Below are 17,366 nucleotides of genomic sequence, written 5' to 3' on the forward strand. Positions count from 1 at the left end.
ACAATGCATTTAGCCTAATTTGCATCAACAAAACTTTTTAAATTCAAAGAATTACTTTTCAATACTGAAAACCCCCTTCCAGGATTAGATTTCAAGTATCTAAGCAACCTTATAGCAATATTAAAATGAGATTTCCTAGGACTATGCTTGAATTGACTCAGAACCTGAACGGCATAAGATATATAAGGTCAAGTAATGGTCAAATATATAAGTTTTCCAACAAAATTTTGAAATAACACAACATTTTGCAACAAAATATCATTTTTATCAACACCATCACTCTTAACAATATCATTGCAATCTAAAGGTATCTTAACCGGTTTACAACCCAACATTCCAATTCATTCAATAACTCAAGAAAATATTACCTTTGACATAAGCAAATACCTCTTTTAATATCAACCACTTCAATTCCCAAAAAAAATATTTAGCTTTCCCAAATCCATAATTTAAATATTTTGATTTCAAAAAACTTTTAACTTTATCAATCTCATCCAAACTATTTCTTGTAAGTATCATGTCATCAACATAAACCAATAAAACAACAATACTATCATTAGAAGTTTCAACAAATAAAGAGAATTTTACAAACTTGATTACTACCTTTATTATGATAACCAAGAGGCAAGGACATGTAAACATCCTTATCCAGCTCACGATATAAAAATGCATTATTTATATCAAGTTGATATAAATTTCAATGAGAATTATTAGAAAGAGTAATAACAATCCTAATTGTAACCATTTTAGCAACTGGAGAAAATGTTTCTTCATAATCTATTCCTTCCCTTTGATTATAGCATTTAGCTACTAACCTAGCTTTAAATCTTTCAACCTCACCATTTGATTTATATTTAATCTTGTATACGCATTTACATCCAATTGGTTTCTTATTAGGAGGTGAATCACAAATTTCTCAGGTTTTATCTCTATACAAAGCCTCCATTTCCTCATTCACTACCTTAACCCAGTTAAGATCTAAAGAAGCCTCAAAATAAGATTGAGGTTCAATTGTTTTATTTAAATTCATAGTAAAACATTTATTTTCAAAATTAAGAAAAGAATAATTCACAGATTTCTCAATTCCATACTTATATTTACCCTCTATAACAAAATCACTAAATTTTTGAGGAAATTTAGACTCGCCACTAGACCTTCTTACATCTGACAAATGAGAATCAATGGGAGTAAAAATACTAGTATTTTACTCAGAACCACTAGAGGGTTCAGAAGTAACAAACTCAGGTTACGAGTCATGAGTTTCACAACAAAACGTACCTTCTTGACCATGTATAGTTGCGCCCAAATTAAGACTACCATTAACACCAGATTCGGTTGCACTCATAGGTTGTTTAACAGATACATCACCATCCTGATTATTACTATTTAAACCCATATAGCCTTGATTATCATCAAGACTTTCAGAAAGTAGGATCTCATCAGTGGAAAATGGATCCTAAGGGTCATTGTTATTAACAAAGGAGGACTCAAGAACTCAGAAATTCTATCAGATTTAGAAGTCAACTTAAAAGGAAACACGAATTCATAAAAATTCACATCCCTGGAAAAGAAAGAAATGTCGTTATGAAGACTAAATACTTTGTACCCTTTCTTAACATTAGAATAACAAATCAAAACACATTTTTCAAACCTTTCAGAAAATTTATCAGTATTATTATTCAACATAGTGGCAAAACATAGACAACCAAAAACCCTAATTTTATCACAAGTAGGAACATGATTATAGATTAACTCATAAGAAGTTTTACCATTTAAAACAGAAGAGGGAGTTCTATTAATTAAAAATATTAATTAAAAAATAAATAGAAGTTAAAATAGAATCTCCCCAAAATTTCCTAAGTAACCCTGATTGAAACAACAGAGACCTAGCAACATTCAAAATATGCCTATGTTTTCTCTCCACACTGCTATTCTGCTGTGGAGTGTGAACACAAGAGGTCTGATGTACAATACATTTCACTTTTTTATTTTATAATTCACAAATTCTGTCCCATTATCAGATCTAACAACCTTGATTTTAGCATTAATTTGGTTTTCTAAAAACAATATGAATCCATGAAAGCAAGCAAAAACCTCATCTTTAGATTTCATTAAGTAAACTCAGGTGATCCTTGTAAAATCATCAACTATATTAAGGAAAAATCTAAATCCACCAGTTGCAACAACTTTATAAGGATCCCATACATCTAAATGAACTAACTCACAAAGACATTTAGATTTATATTCACTTAAATGAAAAGGTTCTCTAGTTTGATTAGCTTTATGAAACACATCACAAGGCATAATATACTCATTATCAAAATTGAGAATGAGTTTTAAAAAGTTTAAAGCTTTATCAACAGGATGACCAAGTCTATTATGTCGAGTATGTTTAGAAGCAAAACACTTTAGATTATTAACAATTGAATTAGACCTACCTAAAGAATGATTTTCAAGATAATAGAGACCTCTAAATTCTTTACCAATCTCCACAGTCTCCATGGATAGTGAATCATGAATAACATAATTATTTTCATCAAAGATAACCCTACACTTATTTTCTTTAGAAAATTTATGAACAGAAAAAAGATTAACATGAAAATTAGGAATAACAAACACATCAGAAAAATTCATATTTCTAATTTTGTCAATCTTAGTAGTGCACCCATTAAGATGATCCACTCTAAGATTTAACTGGGAAACATCAACAACATCATTGAGTTATGATTCAGAAGTAGTCATATGCCGACTAGCTCCTGAATCAACAATCTATTTCATATTTTTGACAGAAACATTATTACACATCATACCTTCTATGTTAGCATTCCTAAATACATCTTCTGATAGACCTTTCACATTAAAAAGAGCCATAACTTTAGAGTATTGTTCACTTGTCAAAAAATGTTGATCAAATTTATCAGAAGTCGCAACTGAGGTATTGAAAACATCATTAGCATGGAGGCAGACCCAGATGAATAAGTTTGTAACATTTATCTATATTATGACCTTTAAGACCACAATTATTACACAAAAGATTTTGATTTCATCCTTTAACCTTTATAGTATCACTCAATTTACCAACAAAAGCAGATGTAGTTTGACCCTTTTTAGACAAAACAGAAGCATAACCATTCTTTTGATTAGATTCTTCTCTAGAAACAATAGAAAAAAGAAGATTTAACATCAGGTAAAGGTTCCATAATTAGAATGTGACTCTTGATCTAATTATAAGAATCATCCAAACCACTTAAAATTACATAAGTTTCATGAGTTTAGAATGATATTTAGATTGAGTAGCAACTTCACAAACACACTCAGTACAGTTAGTTAATCCATCAAATTCTTTCCAAAGGCCGTCAAGTTTATTATAGTAATCAGACAAAGATAGACCACCTTGAGTAAGAATATTTATATGTTGGTGAATACTAAAAACTACATAACCATCAACCTTGTAATAAGTATCATAAAGTTCAGTCCATATATCTAATGCAAACATAGAACATGCATGACCAATGTAAATAGTTCCAGACAAGGAATTAAGAATCCATGAACAAACAATGGCATTTAATCTATCCCATTTAGTATATCTAACAATATCATTTTTATCTTGGACCTCAATACCATCTATAAAACCTTTTTTATTCCTATCCTTTAAGGCTCTAGTCATTGAACTTTTCCACACTCTGAAATTCTCAGTACCAAGCAATTTAAAGCTAATTATAGTAGTGACAAAATTATCATAAGGATGCAAATATAAAGGATCATCAAAATCAATAATCTCACTTTTGTTAGAACTTTCTCCTGGTGTTCCAGTCATGATTGACAACAATCACGAAGAAAGGAAAAATCAAGAATTTGAACCCTAAGCATGAAAATTCACAAGTAGTTTCTATTAATAAAACCAGATTCATAGCACATATAAGGCTAGAGCAAGCTGATTTATAGACGTGAACAGACGTGATTAACAGATAGCTGATTAATCAAGAACACCAAAAGAAAAGAATATGAAGAAAGGTGTGCAAAACTTACAACGGTCCACAAATACATGCACAACAAGTAGCAAAGGAGTTCTGATAAATCTAAACCTCAAATTTATCACTGAAGAAGACATGACATTCAAATGTCAGAACCAAAATAGATTATTGCACCTTGTTTGCACACACTTGACGTTGACTGTTGTTAATTGTAACGCCCTTGTTTCTAGGCTAACCATTAGTATAATGGTGTAATAGTTTGGGTCAACAATTATAACCTACTTTGAAGTAGTAAATATGAATTATTTGAATATTATGTGATTTTATGTACATTATACCTATAATAAGTTAAGAATAAAAATAAGCGTCAAAAATAAAATAATATATAATTCCAATATCTATGAAGAAAGTTGTAGTGGTCGGGACAAGGATTCCAGAGATATAAAGAACGCCGAAATCCGAGTTATAACGAAGAAGTTATGACCTGTCGAAGTTTCGCGACAAAAACCGGCACGACACCGGGAATCGTAAAAAGTGAGTTTACAATAAAGTACTTTTTAGACTTATGGGTCTAAATGAAAGTTTTAGAGTACGTCTCCACCTTCGCGTGGATATAAAGAACGTCAAAAATGGAGTTCGTATGCAAAAGTTATGACCTTCTGAAGTTACAGCTGCCTGAGGGCATGACACGTGTCAGAAACCCTAATCTGACTGAACTCACGACGTGAGCATAAAAAATCACGATGTGAGGAGTCAAATTACCACATTTCGGACCTAGAAGGTGCGTGTCGAGGCTACGAAGGGAAAAGTTCTAAGCTCACGACGTGAGCAATGATATCTCACGACGTGAAGAGTCAAATTGCCACATTTCGGTCCTAGAAAGGTGCGTGACGAGGCTACGAAGGGATAAGTTCTAAGATCACGACGTGAGCAATGATATCTCACGACGTGAGGAGTCAAATTGCCACATTTCGGACCTAGAAGGTGCGTGACGAGGCTACGAAGGGATAAGTTTTAAGCTCACGACGTGAGCAATGATATCTCACGACGTGAGGAGTCATATGGCCACCTTCCGAAGCTAGGGACGCAAATGGCAAGTCTACGAGGTGAGCAGTCTTGGCTCACGACGTGAGTTTTATAAACTCACAACGTGAGAGACCCAAAAACTGCCTATAAATAGCAAGTTCGACCATTTCACTTCTTACACCAAATCTTCTTACCTCTCTCTCGTTTTCTGAAGTCGTTCCGCGTCCCAAGCCCGACGATCACGAACCGCCGACCGTTTCTAGTTAGATTCTATCAACTCACACTACTAATGTGAGTGCATAGTTATTTTCATCTTATGCATAGATATGAAGTATTTTATATAAATTACATGCTATGTGTGCATATTATCTGTATACTTGTTATCTATGTTAGATGAACACTATTATACATGTTTTAAATGATTTTAAACTGTATATATGTATTTTATATCTACAAATATGTTGGGGTAAACCATGGGTAGATGAAATAGTTGGTGTGTGATGAAATAAAATGATGAGAGGCCTCGATGTTGTTGTTGATCCAGTCATCTAGCAGAGTATAGATGACGACCACGAACTTTTATAGACAGTCTAGTGGAGCGCTAGCATGCCCGCAACCTGTAGGTGTTTGTGAACGATGTGTTCACAGGTATACTCTATCCCCTTCATGGTTGCCTTACAAACATTTATTTTTGAGGAACCCCCTTAGCAGTGGTGTCCATCCCAATGATAATCCTTAGGCTAGGTCCCTTATGATAGGTGTTTTAGGGACGTAAAGTGAGGATAACGGGAACGTGTAATCAGGTTATTGTTGGTTGATGAAATTAATAAACTTATTTATTGCGGGTTGAAAACCCTATGTGCTCACCAGGCTCCCAAGCCTGACCCACTCAGTTTTATCGTATACAGGTAGTGGCAAGAGAGCATAGGAGTGATGATCTGATGAGAGATCAATGGTTTATAGGCCACTAGAATAAATAGATATTATAAGGCCTATGTTGTTTATGTTTATGCTTTTTATCTGTATTAATAATGGCATCCCAAGGTTTTTAATATAATACATTTCTTCGGAAGTGCTTTGATAAATTCTTTATCATATAGATATATATTTTTGGGAACAAATTCCGGATTATATTTCGTTAAAAATATACTCTGATTTTCAAATAAAGCATAAACAAATCGGTCTTTTCTGGCCGTGAATTTGGGGATGTCACATTAATAGCGTTGACCGTTAGGTTTAGAAGATCATTAACCCTAAGCGTTTACAACTATCGTAAACGTTTACTCTCAAAAGTGTGACACGGATACTACCAGGTTGATGAAAACCACCAAACACAAGATCTGATAGCAGGTTTTAGAGAAAAAAGAAGAGACCAAGGCTCGATATGAACCATAACAAACAACCACAACTAAAACCAGAGTCTAAAAACAGATTGTAGAACCAATACCAGATCTAGACAAGATAAGAAAATCTAAACACGAGACGTGAAACCCTAACATGATCAAGAACAACTCAGATCAAAAGAATATCCAAACGAGGATCTGATACCATCTAAAAAAACTCAAAATAATGCCACAAGATATTTTACAACATCAACAGTTCTTATTCATTATGAACCAGTTGGTCTTTAATAAACTTACATAAGAAACCACGCTACAAATTCACTCAACACTCATACAATCTTCCTCACTACAAATGCTTACTAATCTATACACGATCACAGACGAACACAAATAAAGTGATGAAAAACAAACCCTAAGTTGAGAGAGAAAACCCTAAACTATACAAAGAGAATATGAGAGCTAAGTGTTTGTAAAATGAGTTCTTAAAATACAAAAATACACACACATGAATATATACAACCGAGTAGAAAACGGTACAATCCAATGGTAAAACCCAATACATGAGTAAACAAACATAACCCGCATGTTTCTTCCAAAGTTATTCCATAAAACAAGCCGCAGTCCACCTGATATACCAACTTACCAACTCTAACCCTCCTGCAAAATATCTTAACAAACCAAACTATATAAAAATGACACAAACTAACCTAGGAAGAAAATGAATACAAACAAAGGATAGACCAAAGGATTTAAGAAATAATTATAAGTTTGAAAGATATTAAACCAAGTAATTCAAAAAAATCTATTAAAACATAAAAAGACACCAATTACACATGAAACATAAACACAAAGGCTCCATTGACAGTTATAAACAACTATAGACAGATTCAAGAAAAATTCAACCGAATCCCAAAATTTGCAATATGGGTTAAGACTTTAAAACAACACCAAACCCACTCCTGAAAAATGGGCTTCAACACCCATTTTCAACTTGGTTTGAGGGATTCGGGCACACTCTCAGGTGTGTCTGGACTCAAACTGAGGACTTGATATGAAAATTTTCAAAAGAAAATTTATTTTTTATAAAAAGACTTTCGAAAGGAATTTGAAAAGAGAAAAAGAACTTTGAAAAGAACAAGGTGTGTGATGCGTGCAATCGGCCAAGCTCAAGTAAGTTTTCCCCAAGATACCCATACATGTTATGTTATGATATATGATATGATTATGAGAACTGCGTGCTAGATTAGGGCTAAGGATCTAAGAAGGATGCCTTATATGCCTATTGTATGTATATGAGAACTGCATGCTAGATTAGGCTAAGGATCTAGGAAGATGCCTTATATGCCTGCTATATGTGCTTATTGAATTACATCCTAGATTTGATTAGTCAGCAATATGATGGCCTGAATAGGATATGCTTGGGTTGGGTTACTCGATGCCCGAATGTTGCTTGCTTTGTGCTTTTAGGAGTTCTAGTTATCTTTAACTAATTAGTAAACGAATACATTAAGTTATCTATTGCAAGGACTAAATAATTTCAGAAGGTTAGGTCTAGCCCTATTTCGCAGCTCTTGTTTAAATCCAACTGTTGTAGGGTAGGACCTCTCATTCGAAGAATTATCTGGTCCTAGTGATATGTAATGGTATTCGCGAGCTAGTTAGGTAAAGGTAGTAGAGACTTCTTACACAGCTGATAGCAGAGAGTGGGTTGGAGAGTTACCCTAGGGTAAGCCTAGGATGAGATTAGTGCAACGAGTAGTAATAGTAGAAGGGACTTGGTGAAGTCAAGGAACTCCTTGAGGAAAGTACGGATAGATGTGGAAGGTAGTATGGGCCCGTACTACTGAAAGCAAAGGATCCGTACTCGAGTCAAGGAGGGCTGAGATAGAACCACGGAACTTGTAGAGTGTGTAATACCTTTCGAGATTATGTATGACCCTGACGATTATGTGTTTTGTTTCAGAATGGTGGTGACACGTTTCGGAGCAGGAGGTTCAGGGTCCGGATCAGGTTCAGGTTCAGGTTCGGGTGCGGGTTCCGAGCCGGTTGATGACGGACTACGCGTGTTCACCGCGTCAGAGATTATGAGAGGCATCCTTGAGGCCACCCCGGTGATTTTCGGGTCGATCAAGGAATGGATCATCGAGCTGATGGAGGATCGCCTCAGGGCGTTCAGGAGCGACATGGCATCTAGCCAGACAGGGACGCGCACACTCCCCTTCAAGGATTTCCGGGGATGTGGTGTGCCAGACTTCCATGGGGTGAAGGACCCCATTGTGGCCAGGAGTTGGATTGCAGACATGGAGTCTGTCCAGTTGACGAGCTTTCGCCCTGAAGGGTCGAAGGTCAGGTATGTTGCAGGTTGTTTGAGAGACAGAGCTAGGGACTGGTGGGAGGTAGTCAGTGATTCATTGGGACCCCCAACCATCGAGGCTATGACTTGGTCGAATTTTGTGACCAGGTTTAGGGCGGAGTTTGTGCCGGCAGTGGAGCTGCAGCAGTTGGCCAAGGAGTTTCTGGATATGAGGCAGACGATTGAGTCAGTGGCGGAGATTACCGCCATGTTTCGGGAGAGGGCCTTACTGGTGCCTTAGTATGCAGGGGATGAGGAGATGAAGAAGACCATGTTGTTGGATTAATGTCTAAGTCCATAACTATAATTGGTAAGACTTGACCCGTCCCGGCATGGTCCATTTGGGTTGCATGGCATCATGCATTTGGATAGACTATAATAAGAGAAATAACACTTAAGGTTTGTTAATATATTATAAGTTATAATATATTAATAAGATTATTTAATTAGTATTGATCAAGAATTAATCTAGAATTAATTAAGTGATCAAAAGAAGACTAATTAAATATATGGGTTGATTGTGTAAATCACCCATACTTGTATAGTGGGCTAATGCTCCATGGATTGTCAAGTTGGGCTAAAACCCATAAGATGCTCCATGGATGCTCCATGGTATGTTTGAACCCATGGATCCATGGAAATGGAAAGCCATGACAATTAGGGTTTACCCTAATTGTCACTAACTATATAATGATCTTATTCTTGGAGAAAATCGGCGACTAGAGGATGATAAGAAGAGCTAGCCGATTTGATGAAGTGTTCCAATTCTCTCAAGTTATTTTGAGGTGTCACACTTGGGGCACTAGGCACTCAAGCTTCATGAAGTCATTCTACATCAAAGAGGTATGTATTCTAACTTGTTATATTTCATATGAATCAAAGGTTTTGTATGCTAGTTAGTATAATACCTTGGATATTCATATTTGCATGTATTATAGAGAAAACATAGATCCAAGGTATTTAGGGTTGCATGTACACTTAGGAGCGTTAGAATGCTCAAAACCCAACAGTGGTATCAGAGCCTAGGCTTGTTTTCACTTATACTTGATGCAAACTTGTTTTTTCAAAGCTGAAACTGTCCAGACCATAAAACTCGACGAGTTTATGCAAAAAACTCGACGAGTTCATCATTTTGGGCATGAACTCGACGAGTTCCTCAAGGAACTCGACGAGTTTTGGGTGCTGACAGCTTGCTGTTTGATGTTTTTGGCTGAAATTGGACTAGGAACATTACCCTAAGCTGTTTTTGAACTTGGAAACCTGTTTTGATGTGGTAATGTTCATGTTAATCCAATTTCAAAGATAATTATCAATAGACTCATGTTTTGTATTAGTTTAATGGTTAGGCTAATTTCATGAAAAAGTTTGATTTGAATTATCTTGTTCTTATGAGTTGCTTAGATTAATAGGAAAGTTATGTGAAATTGTTGTTTTCAATCCAAATTAATCTAAGAGTTGATTCTAAAATGTGTTTGTGTAACTTGTCCTCAAGTTACATGAAAAGTCACATTAAAGTTTCTTAAAACTCATAAAAGTTGGCAAAGGTTACAAAATGAAGAGTCTTGTCTTCATTGAATGGTTTTATGACTCCATAACTTGTCCTCAAGTTATGGAGGTTCAAGAGTCACTTCATTAAGTAATAAAATGTGTAGCCTTAATTAGTTCCATAAGTTACAAAAATAAAGAAAAGTTACATTCTTTTATTAGTTTAAAGTCTTCCATAACTTGTCCTCAAGTTATGGAACTTGAAGAGTTTTCTTATTTAAAACTACTTTAAACTCATGAGGTATGGAATTAATTAGTTTTGAATAGTTTCAAAACTTGCCCTCAAGTTTTGGAATTTGTAAAGTTTCCCTCAAGAATACTTTAATTCCAAGTTAAGCCCTTAGAATTTTAAAAGTTAAAATTCAAACCTTATACTTTATAATATTATAAGTTAATAATATATATATATATATATATATATATATATATATATGTATAAGAGCAAGTCAGTCTTACCATTAGTAGGCCTCATTCACGAAGCCGGTCTATAAGGGGGGTATAAGGTTGTTGCCTATAAAATGGCAGCTTAATGGGTGTCCACTCTCACCCACCGCTTCCTTGACTGGTCGAGGGTCGTTAGCCGAACGGGTAGGACAAGGACTATAATTCTCCCTTCATTACAAGTATTAATGATAAATACTAAGTAACTAAACACTTATAAATTCCCAATCTTAGTTACTTAGGAAATGTGAATAAGGTGCTAATCCATGAAATTACACTTTGCACTTTGCTTAAGTCGGTTAGTGGAGCGTGTGTGGTTAACCGGCACACTAGCTGGATTTAACAAGGTAGGCAAAGGGTAACTTAATGTTTATCATAGTATCGGTGGAGCGCGTGTGGTTAACCGGCACATCGATTAAGGGGTAAATTATTAAGGGTACCAAGTATATTTGCATGGTTACTTCACACCTTATTTTGTGATCCTCGGCATCCCAGTCACAAAACCTGAAGGGCACACTCGATATTGAAACATGCCATTGAACAGTTCAATGAATCTCAAAAGATCTAGGAGTTTCAAATCCAAGTAAAACCTAATTAAATTATTTCGTTTTCATGGTGGAAATTGGTGAATCGTCATTCGCCTACCTTCAAATATTATATAGCTTGGATTACGGCATCCCTCTTCCAAATTATAAAAGTATTGTGTTGGGTCCTAGCCTTAATATCTCATATTGGGTGTTATATTAAGGACTTTAAATCAACTATCTTGAATATCTCCCAAAAGATGTCTAGTTCAGACATCTGTGATCTTCCCAAATCTCATGGAACTTCACTTCCTCCAATTATTCTCCCTAACCCACAAGTTCAAGGTCACTCAAGCCCTATTGGCAAGCAAGGTCTATGTGTGATCGCATCTTGGAGATGAAGTCACATATTGACAAGCCGGGAGAGTTGGGTGTCAAAGTCTTAAGAAAGTTGGATGCTCAATCACTTTCTAAGTCACATACTGAGTTCCTTTGGGACTACTATGAAACAGACTATGACATGAACCTTAATGATCTTATCTATTTGCTTGGTCAGCAATGATTTGAGGACTAGTAAAGCAAATTGATTAGGAGATCAACTTCCCAATGGACATTGACAATGGTAACATCGGATATCTAGAAAAGCCTTCTCATCCCAAAGAAAGGGTTTGACCATAGTCAACTAGGTTGACCAAATGGTAAAGAGAAAGGCTAAGTCTGAGATAGTCCCATTACCAAAGAGTCCATATATTTATCTTGCCAAAGGAAGGGGCATTGATTGCGAAGCTGCCTATTTACCTGAAAGATCATAAGGGTGATCAAGTCAAGAAGTTTGACTCTTCTTCAGGTAAAAGTCCACTATCTAACTCTGTTAAGTTTCTATTATGAGATTCTCATTACAAGATGTGACTGGGTCACATATTGATGTTTTAAGAATCAAAGAAAAGTGAAGAAACTTAAAGGAAGTACATGCTGATTCTGATCACGAAGATGGATTTCGATCACATGGTTTGGTGGTCAGAATTTTTTGAAGCTATTACTAAGGAGTTATGATAAATTGCTTAGGAATAGATAACAACAAGTTTTTCATATGCATTTGCACTGTAAGGATAAGTTTTTTTTCGCAAAGTTTTGAAATAAAATAAAAGGTTTTAATTTTATATTTATTTTTAAATATCCTTACAAGTGGCATTTGTGAAAAATGGTTGGTTATATGATTCCATTGATAGCAATATTGGAAAAATGGACTTGATTCTTTCATTTGTGGTAGTGTCTAAATTTACCAAATAAGGAAAGATTTTCATCGCCCAAGTTTCAATTGGACAGAAACTTGGAATCATGCAAGTTCAATAGTATGATGAATGAGAACTTTCAAGCTTTGGAAAATTAAGACTAAATTCCTTGTTCACATGTATATGTGAGTCAAGTAAAGGACTAAAGGGATCGAGTACACATTCTTGTGCACTGGTCAAGTCCACCACAAAGATCGATAAGACTATTCGTCATGATTTACTAAAGTTTAGTAAATATGGTTATACTTATAAGTTTAAGTATAATTCTGAAGCATTGGAAAAGTCTCGATGTATGGCAGAACGAATGAGAAGAATCAAATTAGGCAGAAAGATTAAAGTTTCTCAAATCTGAAAAGATAGAAGAGTACTTTAGTATCATGTTTTGTGATCATCTTAATGATTAAAGAACCACATCACAATTGGTCTTCTAAGGACATCTTAGTGCATTCTTATGACTAAGAAGATGAGTCATGAATTGTTGAAATGGTTAAATCAAGAAGATGAGTCATACTTTGTTTCAAAAAACAAATCTTAGAGTCATACCCCAAGATTGTAATTTGAGTGACATATATTTAAAGGAAGGTTTCTTAACACTAGTCAAAGGTAAGAGTAAAAGTGTCTTACTCTTGTACATTTGAAATTGGTAAGTTGTGATGTTTTGGATAAAACAAAGACCAACTTAGGCCAATTGTGTGAAGTGTTTGTCTTGATAAAGAATCCGCACTATCCCTTGAATATTTGACAAGAGAGTCTTATATGTCAAGATGACAGTGGGAGTCTTAAAGATCCTGAAAAGAATTTCAAGATCTAATCAAGAATAATAATAATAATAATAATAATAATAATAATAATAATAATAATAATAATAAAAATAATAATAATAATAAACCTGTAGTTTAACACTAGAACACGACGTGAGGTTTATAACCTATCGTGTTGACATATTTCTATTTCTGTGCCTATTCCAGTTAAAGTTGGCTTTGCATAGGAGTTCTGAAAGTTCTCAATTGGTTGCATAACAACTTGGAAGCAATGGCAGGCCCTGTACTGCCAGGTGGCAAGAAGTTAAGATTGCACAAGTTCAATCCATATGAGTTTGGATTTGTCATTATCCTTGTCTTGTGACTATGGTTTTGATGATTCACATGGATAAGAACACATACACCATAAAATCTAAGGGTCATAAGGTTTCTCTCCGATTCATGAAAATGATGGTGAGGAAACACTTCCACCAAGTAGATTTGAAGCAGATGGCAAAAGGTCTAAACAATTGAAACTATGATTACAACATCCCTTTTCATAGTTCTGAAATTGTTTAGTCACACATGCATGCTATCTAAGGAAATGTGTATGAGTTTGATAAAGTTTTTTTTATCAAAGCATCTCGTATCGGAAGTCTGAACTTTGGTAAGGAAGTCAATAAAATATTGATTTCTAGAAGTCCAGCTGATTTCTGAGTACATGTCAAAGCTAGTGGGAGCATAAGTGTTATGCTAATAATCATCATGTTAGTGGGAGCATGATAATTATGATAAAGGTTGCAAGTTAGCAATGTTAATTGTAGAAAACAAAAGTTTCAATTCGTGGAGTTGTAGGGGTTGAAAAGTTGTTTTGCTATAATTAAGGGAGAGGAAATTATACTTCATTTCAATTCTAAAAGCTTAGATTGAGGTTTTAATCATCTTTAGTCAAGGATATATATGAATTTTTTGTTGGAATGACTCAACATAAGGAAATTCTATATATGGGTCTATTATTTGCGTTCTAAAATTTGATTATGATTACGGCATCCCTTTTCATAATCTGAATTATGAGAACTTGGCAAATAGAAATATTGTAGCAAAAGGACTGGTCTAGTATCATGTCTTTATGTGAGACATCATGAATCGTGTACCATTTGCTTTGGGTACAGGATCGATTGCATGTGCTATAATATTCATCCTTTCTAAAATTTTCAAAATGCATGGGGGCATTAAGAAGGGAAAGGTCTAGAATTGGATATGACTAAAAGGATTAAGCAATTGTCGAGGACAATCTAAGGTTTACCAAAGATTGGTTGCTCAGGGACAGTTGGAAGTATAGTGCTAATTTTGGAAGGACCATATTGACATATTCTGAAAAGAGGCATCTCTTGTTCAGAAGTGATAGTCAAAATAAGAATATGGAGTTGTCTCCATAGGTGGAAGTTATCTGTGTAAGATTAGAAAACTTAATGCAAGAAGCATGTTCAAAGCAATGTACTTTGAATATAAGACTTAGTTTCCATGGAGTTGATCTCCATTAAAATACCTTATAATGACTGTTGACAAGTCTTTGTGACTTTGTACATATTCATTACAGGAGGGTCAGTGCATATAAGTTTAAAATCTAAACAAATTTCGATAAATGATAGGAATTTGAAATTCTCACATTTTTCGATAAGGATTTGGGAGTGTGAAATTAGAATCATTGAAATTATGTTCAATCGATCTATTTCACAAAGTAAAGATCATAGAAAAACATAGTATGCATACTTGGTGTATGGCATGACTAGTGTTTAGAAAAACATAGTGTACATGCTTGGAGCATGGGACAACTATTGTTTTAATTCAAGTATAAAGTTGATAGCTGAAACAATATACAATGAATAATGTGTAATCATATGGTGATAAATAAAAAAGTGTCTTATTTATATTCATAGGTTTTGATACCATATTAGATTCAGTTATTCTTGTGTTTCACTTTGCATGTTTTGACTTCCAGAATAAACTAGGTCATTCTTCTTGAATGACTAAGTTATTCAAACTATCCACAGTCGGTCATATGTTGGAAGTAGATATGAATCAAGACTGTGATGGGTTGGCTTGTAGAGGTCTAAGATGTTGGACAAAGCGGTGCTACAACACTCATGAGTGCTCATAAGTTCTGAGTATTGGATTCAACCCAAGCTCATTTGAATCACTTCATGGATTTTATCACGAGTGATCATGAGACGATAATATCTTATATTCTTAAAACCTAGAGATATGAGTTGTTACTATGAGTTGGTTATACATTGATTGCACGAAAACGCATTGGTAACTCGATGTTATAAAACGTGTCTTTGTGTATGATTCAACAAGTAGTAGAACAAGCCATATGAGTCGAAGTTTATCCATTCCTTTTACCTTCGGGATAAAAACGATATCTGTGGGCCCCTCGATGATTTAGTGATGACACATGTGAGTGCTTGGCCAAGCCAGGACTGATTTGATTTGTTCAATCAGTCAGTTATCATGAATCGGGAATCGGGAAACAACAAATGGACAGAGAGAATGATTGATAATCCATGTCTCAGTCCATATGATATCTAGAATGGAGGAATATATGATCACTTATCTAATGGACAAGTCATTGACAAAGGTCAGAGATCATCGGCAAGGTCAGAGTTCGGCAGAAGCTTTTGAGAGCTACGAATACCAGTCGGTTCTTGAAGTCATACGCAATAATAGTTTTAGACTTATCCAAGTGGGAGACTGTTGGATTAATGTCTAAGTCCATAACTATAATTGGTAAGACTTGACCCGACCCGGCATGGTCCATTTGAGTTGCATGGCATCATGCATTTGGATAGACTATAATGAGAGAAATAACACTTAAGGTTTGTTAATATATTATAACTTATAATATATTAATAAGATTATTTAATTAGTATTGATCAAGAATTAATCTAGAATTAATTAAGTGATCAAAAGAAGACTAATTAAATATATGGGTTGATTGTGTAAATCACCCATACTTGTATAGTGGGCTAATGCTCCATGGATTGTCAAGTTGGGCTAAAACCCATAAGATGCTCCATGGATGATCCATGGTATGTTTGAACCCATGGATCCAAGGAAATGGAAAGCCATGACAATTAGGGTTTACCCTAATTGTCACTAACTATATAATGATCTTATTCTTGGAGAAAATCGGCGACTAGAGGATGATAAGAAGGGCTAGCCGATTTGATGAAGTGTTCCAATTCTCTCAAGTTATTCCAAGTGTATTTGGTGTTGTGTGAACCATTTGAGGTGTCACACTTGGGGCACTAGGCACTCAAGCTTCATGAAGTCATTCTACATCAAAGAGGTATGTATTCTAAATTGTTATATTTAATATGAATCAAAGGTTTTGTATGCTAGTTAGTATAATACCTTGGATATTCATATTTGCATGTATTATAGAGAAAACATAGATCCAAGGTATTTAGGGTTGCATGTACACTTAGGAGTGTTAGAATGCTCAAAACCCAACACATGTATAACGACATGTTGAAGGATGGCATCCGGAAACATGTCAGCTACTCGGCATGCCCGACTCTGGAGGACATGATTGTGAGGGCGAGGGAGAGGGAGATTGACATAGAGCACCTCCGGAAGAGGAAGGCGGAGGTCGGGAAGGTTATTGAGGTTTCGGGGAAGAAACCCAAGGGATCCGACTCTAGGTCGAAGGGCCAACAGGGCCGGGCCGCTGTGGGAAATGTTGCAAGGCGCACAAGGGAGTGTGCAGATTAGAGGGATCGGGCTGCTATAAGTGCGGCAAGCTCAGACACTTTGGCAGGGATTGTACTGCCCCTACCCCCACCCTCTAGACCTCAGACCTGATTTGCTTTCATTGCAATCAGAAGGGCCACAAGAAGGCCAACTGTCCGAGACTGACATCAGGAGCGCTAGTGGCGGCGCCAGCTCCAGCGACCCTGCAGGTCACGGATGGCCGAAAGGGCAAGACTGATGCTCCGGTGGTGAGGAGTCGAGCCTTCCAGTTGACTGCCGAAGAGGCACGGGCCACACCGGATGTGGTGACGGGTAAGTTTTCTCCTCCCTAACTCTTAATACATGTTGTTTATGATATTTATGTGCTATGTT

General features: G+C 35.6%; 1 protein-coding gene across 1 annotated transcript; it reads right to left on the minus strand.

Moving 5' to 3' along the window:
- Nucleotides 1-2,121: 2,121 nt before the first annotated feature.
- LOC145130657 (uncharacterized) lies at nucleotides 2,122-3,817 on the minus strand. The gene is made up of 4 exons (XM_079065429.1): nucleotides 3,258-3,817; nucleotides 3,056-3,152; nucleotides 2,836-2,994; nucleotides 2,122-2,694 (listed from the first exon to the last, which is right to left on the minus strand). The coding sequence occupies exons 1-4, from the start codon at nucleotides 3,815-3,817 to the stop codon at nucleotides 2,122-2,124; spliced, it is 1,389 nt and encodes a 462-aa protein (XP_078921555.1).
- Nucleotides 3,818-17,366: the final 13,549 nt, after the last annotated feature.

This window comes from Lactuca virosa, chromosome 8 (genome assembly GCF_052849685.1).
Source record: "Lactuca virosa cultivar CGN04683 chromosome 8, Lactuca_virosa_CGN04683_v6, whole genome shotgun sequence".
Classification (NCBI taxonomy): domain Eukaryota; kingdom Viridiplantae; phylum Streptophyta; class Magnoliopsida; order Asterales; family Asteraceae; genus Lactuca; species Lactuca virosa.